This window comes from Cyclopterus lumpus, chromosome 12, assembly GCF_009769545.1.
Source record: "Cyclopterus lumpus isolate fCycLum1 chromosome 12, fCycLum1.pri, whole genome shotgun sequence".
Lineage (NCBI taxonomy): Eukaryota > Metazoa > Chordata > Actinopteri > Perciformes > Cyclopteridae > Cyclopterus > Cyclopterus lumpus.
Window position 1 is genome coordinate 9,063,899 of NC_046977.1, and position 14,262 is coordinate 9,078,160.

General features: G+C 41.1%; 1 protein-coding gene across 3 annotated transcripts in view; it reads left to right on the top strand.

Moving 5' to 3' along the window:
- The window catches only part of LOC117740526 (mediator of RNA polymerase II transcription subunit 13-like), a 70,709-nt gene that overhangs the window by 13,835 nt on the left and 42,612 nt on the right, over positions 1 to 14,262 (top strand). For all 3 annotated transcript variants that reach the window (XM_034546987.1, XM_034546988.1, XM_034546986.1), the window contains exon 2: positions 2,755 to 2,992. In XM_034546987.1, the coding sequence (XP_034402878.1) occupies positions 2,755 to 2,992 (238 nt within the window). The remainder of the gene's footprint in view (positions 1 to 2,754; positions 2,993 to 14,262) is intronic.

A 14,262-nucleotide genomic window follows, 5' to 3' on the forward strand; every position in this document is an offset into this window, starting at 1 on the left:
TGGACTTTTCATTGCTTGAAATAGGAGACCTAATAGTCTATTTTAACACTTTTAAATAAAGATCTGGTCATAGATTATTTTTCAATGAGGGAGAACGAGTAGATGTAACTGAATGAATTGTGCGAGCGGAGCGGCATAGCTACAAAAAGGATGGTACTGTTGGTATTTGGTCCAAGACTGAAATAGCTTTGATTGTTGACAAAATGTGTGACATTTATGGTCCCCAAAAGATGCACCCTACTGACTTTGTTGATACCCTGACTTTTTCTATTGCACATTGGTGGTATTATTGGATGGTTTGCAATTCATGTCACCCTCAGGATGAATTGTAATAACACTGGCGATCTCCTAATATCCCCTGGTCAAAATGTCAATGCTGTCCAAAACCTTGGTGTGTCTGACTGAATATCTGCAAATCCAATGCTCATTCCCATGAGCCTTAGCTGCACTGTGCGTTTAGTGTTAATTGGCTAACATGTTACACTAATGTGGTGAAACATTGTAAACATCACACCCGCTCGCTATACAGCAGCTTTGTTATTGTGAGGATGTCGGCTTGCTCATGTTAGCCTTTAGCTGAAAGCATCAACGAGTACAGCTTCATAGGGCGGATGAAACCAAGCAGGGCATTTAAAAAAACAAAAACAAAAAACATGTCTAGAGGGGATCTTTAACAACCAGTTCAGCAGAGAGCGTGATGCGAGATGTGTTGCCTCATAAAACCAACAACTGGTTTGCCCTTTTGTTGTGAATATATATTTTTTGACATTTCACTTCTCCTTCGCCTCCTCGTCTCCGCTCCTGATTCAGTAGCAGCAGACAGCTGTGTCGAACAGCGGAGGAACCTTTGACATTGACTGGGAGTGACGAGGCAGTGCGAGCAGATGTCTTCCTCCTTTGCTTTGGGAGAAGCGGCATCCTTGACCTTGTCATGGATAATTTTAGGGCTTTGCTTATCACAGCGCCAATGTTTGTATCTCCGATTACACACAAGCTGCCATTACAGGAGGGACGCGCTTGTAATTATGGGTGCATTCTGCAGTCAGGAGGGTGTTCCTGTGGGGTCATGTGCATACTTCGATGCACACTCACTTATAAGATGCTGCGGTGTGCGTTTTTTTAAATATGCACAGGCTTCCTCAAAAGCATGCTTTGGGCTAGATTCTGGATTTGGACACAACCCTGCGACCCTTGCGTAACAACACTGAAAACACACACAATCGTAGTTGGTCTCTCTCTCCTGTCATTAAAGCTGCGCAGCCTCCTTTTCTTCACCCGCTCAGAGACACTGCAGGCTTTAATTATTTCGACCTGCACCTGTGTTAAAAACGGGGTCAGTATTTTTTGTCTCTCCGGCTGTCTTGGGTGTCTTGGCGCCCGAGCCAGTGTGTCAAACATGATCCTCACAGCTGGGTGAACACAGGAGAGGAGGGCAGCGCAACGCACCGAGAGATTTCCCCCCCGCCTGCCAAATCTCTGTCCTGTTCAACAATGCCTTTTGTGCGCTCGACTCATTCACGCAGAAATACAAACACAAGGACACAAACAAACATGAAAAAGAGTTTCCAAAGCACACGCGAGCATCACAGGGTGACGTGTGCCTGTGTGTGTGTGTGTGTGTGTGTGTGGGTGTGTGTGTGTTTGCATATGTATGCTCATTTACAAAATGTAAAATCATGGAAGTATAAGTTTGGCACATCACTAAATGTGTCATGGCAGAGAGCCTCCATGCCATAGTAAATTTAAACACCTATCATCCCATTAGATTACATGGGGAAGATGTCAGCTGTTCGGCCGGGCTCCAATCATGGACCCCAACATGTGTTCCTCTCCTCAAGTCTCACTCTCTGTAGCTCCCCTCTATATTGCAATGCTCTGCCTCCCATTGTAGTTAATTCCCTGCATTTCACTCAAGTCCATCTTTTATGTCTCGCCGCCACTCTCCGCCTCTTCTCTCCACACACTTTATCGTATCTTTACAGCATCAGCAGCAGCAAGTGAAGGTTTCAGTTAAATAACAACACAACAGGGAGATGTTAACTGTGTTGAAACATTTACACAAGGATCATAGCCGTGTAAACAGGGAGCCGGTGAAAATATAACATAATTGGACAGAAGCAGCGCAGCTATTGATTGAACCAGCATTGTCTGCCTCTCTCTTTCATGTGAGAGAAATCTATGTTTACTGAAGTGCAATACTTCAAGGTTAACACCGCACTAATAAGGCTGCTATCACTTAATGGGTTGTGTGTCCCCCCCCCCCCCCCCCCCCCGTCTACTGGATGTGAAATGTTTAGATAGTGAAATGTAAACATGCTTCTTGAAGTCCTTGATTAACAATAATTAATTACAATTATAGTATGATAATATCATCTGATTATTTTTTGGGTTGTAAAATGTCACAAAATATAGACAGATGCCCAAGATGATGACTTAACAGGACAAAACCAAAATACAGTAATTTTACAATGATTTAACACAGAGAAAGGCAGTTCATTGGAGAGACTTGAGTGAGAGAATATTTGGTGTTTTTGCTTGAAAAATGACTTCATAGATTATCCAAATGATTGCTTATTATCAATGACTCAACTGATTGTTTCGACATTTCATTACACTTTACCATGATTGGAGTGAAGACGGTGAAATGACTTCATTACTCACTGCACATATACAAACAATGCTGTATAATATTTTTAAGCTTGTTAAATGGACCGTTCACAGCTCTGATCATTTCTCTGTCTCCTCCTCTCGCAGGCGGAGCTGACGGGCATTAAATGGCGTTGCTACAGCTTCCGTGGCAGCGGGGAGTACGGGCCGGTGATCTCCGCCCCGGCCCAGGACGACCCGGTTCTGCGCAGCTTCATGCGCTGCGTGCAGGCCAACCTGCTGTGCGTATGGCGCCGCAAAATCAAGCCCGACGCCAAGGAGCTGTGGATCTTCTGGTGGGGCGAAGAGCCCAACCTCGCCGATGTCATTCACCGCGAGCTGGAAGGTGAGAAAGAAAACGAAAAGAGCTTCCTTCCTTCTCTCCAGCTCGGTTATCTCTCACCCCGTCGACGGTCTTCTCTTCAGCTTCTGTTTTCGATCTGAACGTTTGGCTTGGAGACTTGTGCCGACTGTTTAATTTGACGGTTGCTTTTTACCACGTTGCGTTGGATTATATAGACTGAGCGATTACTTGGAATACAGTCGCCTAAAACTGACTGAAGTCGTGACATGTGTGTTGAGTGTAGATGTACAACATGACTGACATGTACGAGTGGCAAAAAGATGTAGTGTTTTATAGTTCAACAAAGCGCCTGCATGTTATACAGGAGCTGTATTGTCTAGCACAGAGCAGCCTTCAGTATTATGCAGATTCCAGCTGTTCAGTCTGCTGCAGATTCAAGCTGCGTGTGGTTTGTTTTAGATGTGTAGGGGGCATTGACCTAGTCCTATATTTGGGCCGCATATAGCACATATCTGAATTGAGTTTGCTTTGCAACTCAAGCGTTTATATGCTGCTTCAAGACTATCACTATGATGAAGCACACAGCAATAGGAGGAGCTTTTCCTCACCAGTATTTACAGTGTCTGTGTGTGTGTGTGTGTGTGTGTGTGTGAGAGAGAGAATGAAAATTACACTGAGATATCTCACTTGAGAGAGTGCTACTGTCAGCACTATTGTCCCTATTTATAGAAACGTTTTCATTATCTCGCTGCGCATGTGTGTAGAAGTCTAAAATATTGACTAAGCCTCTGGAAGACAGGGAGAGGAGGAAACAGGAGAGGGATTATATTGGGTTTGGTTTAGCAGAACAACAGTGAGGGGTGAAAAGAAAAGCTGGAATATTGGATGGAGAGGTTGAAGCAATAGTGAGAATTTCAGTCCTTACTTCTGAAAGCTGACTTGATGTGAAAAGGCCTCACGGGCACTGCAGCAGATATTTGACAGATGTTCGTACTGCTGTTGGGGAGAGCCCGGTACTCGGACTGCACCAGGATGTGTAATAGAGAAAGATACGGTGTACATTTCAATTGAGTTTTCTTTGCATCAATAACAGACGCTAGGATAACTTATTTATTTGCTTCCCCAAAACTGCCAAACATCCAAACCATGTCTCTAATCATGTAATAGCAAACGTCATCAGATTCTGATATGAAATGTCCTTTTTGATCATTTTATTCTGTAATGCTCACTGATCTTAAAAGAACCACAGAGGATGATAGCGATCACGAAACACACAGCGTCACTATGATGAGCTCATAGTGGTGGGAATTGGGCATCTGGAGCCAGAAATGGATCACAAGAAGCCACATAAGTATGTAGCAGTAGGATATTTTGGCATTGCCTCACCAATTTGTAGACTGTCACAGCTGTCAAATATAACTCCCTTTTGAGTAGCACATTGAGATCTAATGAAGTTAATAAGAATCTCACCTTAATTTACATTGAGTTCTTTTGGTGGAGTATAATTTCTAAGAAGAAACAATTGCATTTGAATGCTCTGACTTTTGTAGATGTTGTCTTTGTCACTGATGCTGGTTTTCTCGTGTATTTTCAAAAGTTGCGGATTACTTTATCGATGAATCGATTTAATGAAATATCAGAGTTAAGTTGAAGTCATCAGATGAACTGCTCAAAACCCCCAAATATGCAATTAACCTCTCTATTGAGAGGCTTGTTTGACATTTTTGGTTTGAAAAGTGGCTCAATATGACTAATGGACATGCCAGTCTTTGAATTCAAAGGCTATATTACCACTAATTTAACATCATACTGGGCTGCTATGGAGAGCCTATGTTAGTGTGGAGGGACTCTTCAGGAGGCTAACTATCAAATACACACATGCACACGCACACATGCTGCATACAATTATGATGATAGGACTTCCTCACTTGTAAAATCTCAGAGGTTTCCCTGTTCAGTCCCCATTAAGCAGTGGAAATAGCACTTGGGGTGTGAGAACAAGTTGATAATTGTTAATTAAAGCTGGATTTCTTCCAAATTAGAATCCGTTGTAACACAGGGACTATCTGTGTTTTAATGAGTCTTAAGGAGCTACACACCTGACTTTCTCTTTGCTGTGGGAATGTTTCATGTGTTAGATTCCTCTCCTTCATGTCGCCTTGACTTCTTCCTCTCTCCTCTCCCCTGTGTCAGTCTGTTCCTCCTGTGACTTCTCCCTTTGGTCGTCACGTGAACAAATCTATTGACATAAGCAAAGTAACCTTAGATGCGGTGTATGAAAGCAGACATGCGATGTTGGAGCTTCAATCTTCAGTTTGAAGGCAGCGTTTGCATCATGTGGAAAATAGTTTTTCTACCATTTGGACAAAAGGTTAAACAATGCTTGTTAAATGCAGCAGTCGACTCGGCGCAATGTAAAGTATTCAGTCCTCTTTAAAACAAAAAGTACGCCCAGTCACGGTGTTCCCCGGCCTTGTTCCCAGTCTGTAGTGTATATAATCTTCCAATCAGACAGTTGCAGGGTTGCAAAATTCTGGGAATATTCAAAGTTGGAAACTTTCCATGGGAATAAACGGCAATATACGGGAATTAACGGGAATAAACTGGAAATGTTGGGGTAATTTAACTGTATTTACCTTGTCATAAGCAGACATGCATGCAAACATTTATAATACAACTTTTAAAAATGACTTTTTTGACATTTTGTGAGTAGAACTTTATTCTTTCATCGAACAACAAAAACATGAACGTTGAATAAAAAAGGTGTATTCCCTATAATCACCCCCCCCCCCCCCCCCCCCCCCCCAACCCAAATTGTTTTTGTGTGTTTTTCCCTGAATCCTTTCAGGTCTAAATGCTTTCTTCCTGGACCTCATCAACGTCCTCCTCACTGCTGTAAAAAGTTAGTCTCTACTGTATACAAATAAATTTGGTATTAAAATGAACATGGCTTCAGTTTACCAAGTAATCAATATGCTATATGACAAACAGTGTTGGGAAAGTTCACTTTCTACATGAACTAGTTCAGTTCACATTTTAAAATGAACTAGTTCAGTTCATAGTTCATAATTCAAAATGTTGAACTAAGTTCACAGCTCCAAAAAATTAACTAGTTTTCAATATGTTGCAAGCTATAATTGAAATCTCTATCTGTCTGCAATACCGCTCTTGGCCTCTACGCCACTCGGCGCTCTCACACTTGCCAGGCATAGGGCTGAAACGCTCAAAAACATTTATGTTTCTGGCAGACAATGTTCCAAACCAGCTGCATTCAGGGTCCAGCTGAGCTAGGCGTGCATAGTTTTGTTCTCAACTACATTTAAGTTCCCTGTTATATGCTTTTGCAAATAAACTTTTTTTTCTTCAAAATTCCCGTGGAAACTTTCCGGAAATTTACCGGAAACTTTCCGCCCCTTTGCAACCCTAGACAGTTGTAACAAAGGAACAGATTCATAGAAGAAATTGATGTGTTTTTATTTCTTACTCATCCATTCAGAAATGCTGAATCACCCACATTTGACGGCTAAAGCGGTCAGCTTGTCGGGCACATTTGGTGTGAGGTTGAATAAAACATGTTAAAGCAGTGTGCATTGGCATGTTTTAAATGAGCTGTGAATGGGTATTTGCTATCTAATGGTAAAGAAGAGGGTGTTGCCTAACATCCCTTACACGACAATTCATACAATACAATGTTACAGTCAGCTTAAAAAACAAGCAGCTTTAATTGCTATTTCTGATAATCACAACACACATTAAAGAATACATCAGCTCAGTGAAGTCCCCTCATGCTGTTTAGGTTTTTTTCTTTAAGTGATTCAACGTAGAAAAATACAACCTCATTATATTTAAAGTGCATTCATTAGTTTTCAGTACACCCGCCAGCAGCTATTATACAGATACTATAAACAGTGTTGTGACCTGTGAAACTGAGAGGAGTCTCACGTTTACACACCGGCTGCACTCCAACAGGTGGGATTAGGGGTAAATCCAGTTCATGTGGAGGACAGAGGGTGCAGACAGACGTGAGGTCCATTTAGAAATGATCTGAATAGAAGTTGAGAGGAGAAATAAACACACAGAGTAAGGCCTTCACATAAACTATGTACTATGACTTCATTTAGAAATGGTACCGTTTATCTTGTTCTTTAGCTGAGAACTCTTAAGTTGTCAAACCAAAGCTATTCAGACGTATACTGTGACCTTATAGGGCATTTATTGAGATAGTGGGGGGAATCCACCTTTTTAACAAGGTTTCCATAGTGTACATAACAAGTGCTGTGAGTGAAAACTGCCATTCATATTTTGAGATATTATTTAAATCCACTGAAATTAGGACCCACATTAATGTTAGGATGAAAATATATATACATATGTGTGTGTATGTGTGTGTATATATATATATATATATATATATATATATATATATATATATATATATATATATATATATATATATGTGTGTGTGTGTGTGGGGGAGGTGTGTATGGAACCACAGTCTTCTGCAGCCCCATATTACTGTTTCTAGCCATCCAATCCAAAAAAAATAAAAAATAGGGAATGTGTCTCATTACAAAATCTAAAGACGCTCTTTAAGCAGGTTGGTAGATAAGACACTATCAAGGCTGCTAGAACATGAGAGCATGAGATACATATATGTGTTTTTGTTATTAGTCATGCAAACATAGTAATATGGTTGCACAGTTTGACAAGTGCTTCACCTCTTTAGATCTGCTCTAGCTTGGCAGCTGCTGGCCATTACTGAAAGCTCATCCTTATAGAAACAAAGACCGCTGCTGCTCTGGAAGTCCTGGGAACTACCCGCTTTTCATCGGCACCAAGTGGGCCATTTGATCTTTTGCTGACTCCCCTGAGTTAATATGATTTCATCACAAGCGCTGCTGCAAGTAGAGGAAATAACCACACTCAAATCTAATCAAAAACCTTGTGATTATGGTGGCTGACGGGATGGAGAAGCCATGAATCCTACAGTGTGACAGCCATGTAGAAGCGCTCTAGTCTAAATAAATCATGCCATTGAGATGATGCCAGCAGCTATGATCTGGTGTTACCTCTCTGCTCCTCTCTCACTGTACTCCAGCACTCTCTGATATTGTCTTTGGTTCAGTGATAAGTGTTGCAGGCTGTCATGCACACAATGTATGCATTCGTGCTCTGTGCTTTGTATCTCCTAACATGGCAACTGCATTCATGTAATTATTACAATTTCGGCTCTGGTGAAACCGCAACTTTTACTTAATGTCAACCATCTTGCTTCTATGATGACTATCATGTAGGCACATTAGTTATTGTCTTGTCAAAGTAGGTGTGTAAGCCTTTTTTTTAGGCTGATATTTTGACTTACATTAATAATAACATTAATGATGGCTTTGTTCTGTGGAAATGTTGCAGTAAACCATGACAATGAACACATCTTATACAAAAGGTCTTGCATTAATGTTTTTTTTTTTTGTATGTACAGATGTACATTCATCCCCTTTGAAGCAAATCTAGTGTGGTGTACACGTGTGGCCAACACTTTGTTTTAAAAAAAAAATGTTGTCGAAATTCTTACAATGTTTGCATGAATAATATCAGTTCACACAACATATAGAGCTTGATACAAGGAACAAAGTTGCTAACAAATCCATAGCTTCATTTTATCTAACAATACTTTAAAATTAACAAAAAAGGCCTCATAGGATCTACTGGTATAGGATGAACCATTTGCAGTGCATGAAGGTGTCATTGGGATTAACATGAGGGTTTTCTGTTTTTATTAATTGTTTGATTAATTTTCTCAATTTCTTTCATACAACAGAGTGAATACAATATTAGTATTGCACTTAAGTATCTGAGTTTGTTTTGCATCATAACCACTGTAGTTTAAGTGATTGTTTCTTTAGTAAGTGTCTTTCTATATCACATTGTAGACACAAAGTCAGGGTTTTGAACTGATATACGCCTATGAACTCCTTTTTAGAATGTAGTGTCCATTCAATAAATATATCTTTACACCTCGAATGAAATATAAAAAATAGATCCTGGAATTCCTTTTAATATAACTGCCTGGATTTTCTCTTGAGTCACTTTGTGGTATCCATCGAATATTAGTCTTTTCTTTGTATTGGACGTATGATCTGTTGTATTGGAGGTGTGCCGGGATCACCATTTAGCGCAACTCCAATGTCAGTCAAATTAAATAAATAAGCACCATATGTAAAAGCAATAATAGAATATAATCAATATTTAAATGTGAATGACAAATCACTGTTGGAAAAAGCGATGGGAAACAATGCATTTTATTCATTACTTCCTTTTTTTCCATATGCTTCATTTATTTATTTCCAAATGATTGACTCCAGGAGGAGTTCTGTTTTAGTGCTCATCACCTCCACTGGAGCTCCCCAGGGTTCACTCCTGGGCCTCCGCCTCTTCTCTTTCTAGTGTCTGGTCTTTGGCTCTCGCCTTACATCACATAGCTTTTCCTGCTGCTCTGAGACCAGCAACACTCCACCTTTAACTGTCTACCCTCTGACAGCTGGGAGTGTGACATCTGGAGACTGGTTAAGTTTCATCTCAGCCGAGCAGTGTTCATCTGTTCCTGCCTCCCCGACATCTCCAGTCGGATGCTTGTCCATCACCTTTAGCTCCACCTTGACACGACTGTGCTGCTGTTTTTCTTTGGCAAAACCTGTGCAAGAGCTTCCTGTCAATACTGACAACACTGTTATAAAAAACTGCTCTGTGAGTCCATCTCGTAGCCAAGATCTGAACCAAACATATGTCCCAAATGATGTCCACAACCGCATTATGTCATTTTCATAAATCCCTGCATCTCACACAGTCCTCGGTGTTCCTGCATTTCTCCGGTCGCATTGCTCCTGCGGTGCTGACTTTAAAACACATCCTCATACTGTACTTTCATGCCATGTTCGAGACTTCTGTCCACTCGCTCTGTTCTGATACAGTTGTCCAATTATTTATCCCTCTCCTTGCAGTGGCCTTGCTGCCTCCTTTCCTTCTCGTGGAGGATTTACTTTCCCACCTGAGTTAGATGAGCATGAGTCATTACCTCGTCTCCATAACAACTTCAAAAACCTATTTCTGAGTTTTTACTTGCTTATAAAATAGTCTAGTTTTGATAAAGCTCTAACCATTGATTTGTTCAGTCATTCTCCCAGGATTTCAGTTCCAAAGGAAGTAAATATGCTGTTGTAATGGTTAGAAGCTCAGTTTGATATCCACATTTTATTATTTTTCATTCCCAGTATACCAAAATGTGTAAAAAACAATCCGCACACAAAGCTTTCATTCAATTTGTAGAAGCCCTTTATGATAAATGAAGGCTCAGTCAGTACTACGTGGTACATGTGCTGTGCAGGCATTGAACCCTACAGCAGCCCTTTTGGTGGGTCGGGGACTTAAGCATTTCAAATAATTCTGCTGTTGCACTCATCTGAAATTACTCTGAATAAAAAGCATCAGCAAGATCACTAAAATGGAAATGTCCGTTTTGTTTGTCGCTCAAATTCCAACGAGACGAGAGCACAATAATAGAATTGATTATGGATTTGCCAACGAATGTGTGGGTGTAGCGTTATCTAGTTAGGACTATCTACAGCAGAACAACTAAGGGCTGATGACTTTGATAACACCATAGGCGGTACTCCGGTGTGCCACAAAAACAGCGTGTGGTCAAGGTGAATGCAGGAGGAAGCGTTAGAGAGCCATTCACTTAGCTCTCCACTGTGGTTATCTATGCTGTGTGATCAGAATCATTTCATGTGAGGTTGCTGAAGTATATTAATCATGTGCATCAGAGCCATATCACATTTAGTGAGTGTTATTTTTCATGGGATATAAGATGTGTTGCCCGCATAGTAAATGCTCCCAGTGGAAATATATCTATATGTTTTTAACCAAGAGTCAGCCCTTCACCACCCTGAGTTTTCCTTTTCTTTCTTGAAACTGTAGCAATGCTGAGAGGAATACAAAGTAGGGGAAAACCAGCAGAAAAAAAAGATTGTGACTGGAATCAATCCTAGCTGGGGGTGAATGTTGTTCCAGAGTCGGGAGTCTTAACCACACTGTCTCAGAGAAATGATGTGCATACTTAATTCAAGAACCCACAAAAGAATAGTTAACTATAAGCAAGGGGATGCAAGGCAGATGAGAGATGATTTACATTAACGCCACATCTTTAAATCACCTACTAAATCCCTCACCTGCAAAGCACTCTTTGACATAACCTTACTTTAAAATGTTTTTCAGCATCATTCAGTGGGTTTCTGCTGTCCTCTCAGCTACCAGACAAAATGAGAGCAAGTGAGATGGGACTGATTTAAAAACCTATGTCATGCATACCCATTATCAGCCCAGCGGTTGGCTGGTGCAACAAAGATATGTGACCAACAAGTGGATTAGAGCAGCAATGCTTACGAGAAAATAATCAGAGATAATGGAATTAACAGAACAGAGAGGGAGTGAATTGGACATGACTTCAGGCACTGGGTTTAAACAAAACAAAAACAAAACAACTCTGCCAAATATGTACGAGAGCATGTCAGTCTGTCTGTCTTCTGTGTTCGAAGGCTGCAGCTGGGTGCTGCTGTGTCCTTCATAAACAGCGCTGGCTGCCATATTTTGTGGAGCTGGAGGGGTTGCGGGGTGTGTATGCACACACCATGACAGGTTTCTATATATATGTGTGTGTGTGTGTGTGTGTGTGGCTTGACTGTGACTGTTCTCATTCCTTGTGTGTGTCTGTAATAGGCCAAGTGTGAGTGTGTGGGCTGGCAGAGGTCGCAAGGTAATTGTCTTGTGAAAAGAAAAAAAAAGGTTTGCCAAATGTGTGTATGTGTAGCAAAGCGCAGGAAGGAGGGCTAACCTCTGCCTCCATCTGTCCACGTCTGGCTGTGAGCTCATAATCTGGCCTGTGGAGACAAACCCTCTTCATTACTTGCCACTTGCTTCAGAAATACAGGTTAGATTGAGATTATTACTGTTATGGATCTGCTGGCGAGGATGCTCCATTAGTAATGTACCGTGCATAATTGTTCCTGTCCATATCCGGTTTATTTTAGGGCCTTTTTATTATTCAAAACTGGATCAAAACCAATGTCATTTAACACTTGGAGCACACGGCTTCAAGTTTCATTCAGGGCACCTTCTGCTGTGCACAGGAGCTGAAATGAATTCCTGACTGGTGTAGCATTTCATGTATTTTATTGGGAACCTGTTTGTTGTTTACACCAGAGAAGTGTTTGATTTGTTCTAATTATGTGCACCTGACACCACATACCTGTTTTAAAAGAGGGTGGACTGTCACAGTCACTGAGAAATGTTACTATTCCACATCACAAAAGAAAAGATGCAGCAGAGAACTTTAAACGACTTATTTATTTCTTTTTCTTTTTTTTTACCAGTCTACCTTCAGAACGACACCAGATATGATGCAGTATTCAATTAAAAACACATGTTTAAACACGCACATCCTTCTTCAATTAAAGCATATTCAAAGTCTGTCTCCTTAAAGGAATAGTTTGACATTTTGGATAAGACGCATACTAAAGTGTAAACACACGATATATGGGGAGTTAAGTGCTGGACTATTTCTTGTCTCTGCTGGTTGCCTGGCAACCTCATGGTTTTGACAAAACTCCAGGAAGCCCCTGCACCCTGTCAGGAAACTGTGAAACATGTTTTCACTTCAAATTGTCTGCAAAAACAAACGAGCTATAACTAGAGCCCAACCTCCATATCAGCCGATATTGGCTAATTCCAGATTTGTAACATTGTCCTCGACGATCATAAGTAACGGCACAGAAGTGTCCTTCAGAAACTGTTTCATCACCATTTTAACGTTTGGCAATCCGAGAGCACTGACCACTGTAAAATGTCCCACTCATTCTGTATTTTTGTCAGAATTGATTAATAATAACACATCTATGGCATCTGTATCAACACTATTTATCAGTGTTATGAGTTTGATCTTTTATTAGATCTGAACAGTGTCAGTTTCAAAAGTCAAATATGGGTCGGGCTATAGATATCAAAGTTTTAAGGGTGCTGGTTGGAGGATTTACCCAGAGCCGGTCTCTCTGTCTCTGGTCCTAAGCCAAGCTATCTCTGCTGCTTGTAGTTTTTAATGTGAATGCTATTGATTTTCTCATTTAACTCTCAATAAGAATGCAAATTAATACATGTTCCAAAAATGTCAAACCATTCCTTTTTAATGTGCACATTTTCAGAGCTGCAATTGATATCGACCTCCTCACACGGCGACAGATATGTGCACCCGTCCACCTGAAGGCACGATCCTATCCAGTGCAGTCTCCTACTTACGGCCCTCCTCGAATCAGTGACGGATTAAGTGTTTTGCTGAAGTGCATCTCAGCTCCAGTTGTTAGGTGAATGGAGACCGGTGTCCATTTCACCTTCCCGATTATCTCAGCCGGGATTCAAACCGGTGATCCTAATGTGCCGGCTCTTCGACCGTGAGCTGTAACCAACTGATCATTTTGATGGTGACAGTGAGCAGCTGAATATACTGTGTACTATGAAATCTGACCTTTACGGTTATACTGGGGCGGACGCACTCTCAGGGCCATCATAATATGTAAAACTTTAGGATCTGGGAAGTAGTCGGGAGTTATGATGTGTTTTATGATCCCATCTCTCCCCTTTACTTCTCTTTGTTATTTCCCCCCTTTAGTCTTCTTCCGTCTCCAGCAACCAGTGTTGCTGATATCATCAAAATGATACCGTGCAACGGCAAATTACCAAGCGAAGAAGAAAATCAAATGAGATTGTCACAGGCGAAGCTCCAAAAGCTCTCCCTGCTTAGCATTGTGCCAGCGTGATCCCTGCATGCGCAGCAGAAATGGCGAGGGGTGTGCAGACACGCTGAACTGATCCTCCCAGAATGCACGCTGAATACCGTCAGACAGAACAGGTGCCAGTGAGCAGACAGAGAAGTGTGTTTCCGGCCTGATACTGTGGGTAAAGTGGTCATTTCTTTGCACACGGGTTTAGTTAGGAAGCCCGTTAAGGTTATGACTTGAGGTCATAAAGCGGTGAATAGGGAATGAATGAAAGGCGTTAAAGATTAACAAGCGAAGGGCCATGCGGGTCAATTAGGGTGAAATAAGGCAGGCAGGAAGTGAATAAAAGAGAGTAAATGAAAGTGAAAGACTCCCATGTTATATAGGTATTTCTTTAGGGTTGTCTCAAAGGGAAATTGTTGAGAAACGTACAAAGCAGATATTTATCACCACTGGTCTTTTCCATTGAAGCAATGATATGATTTTACT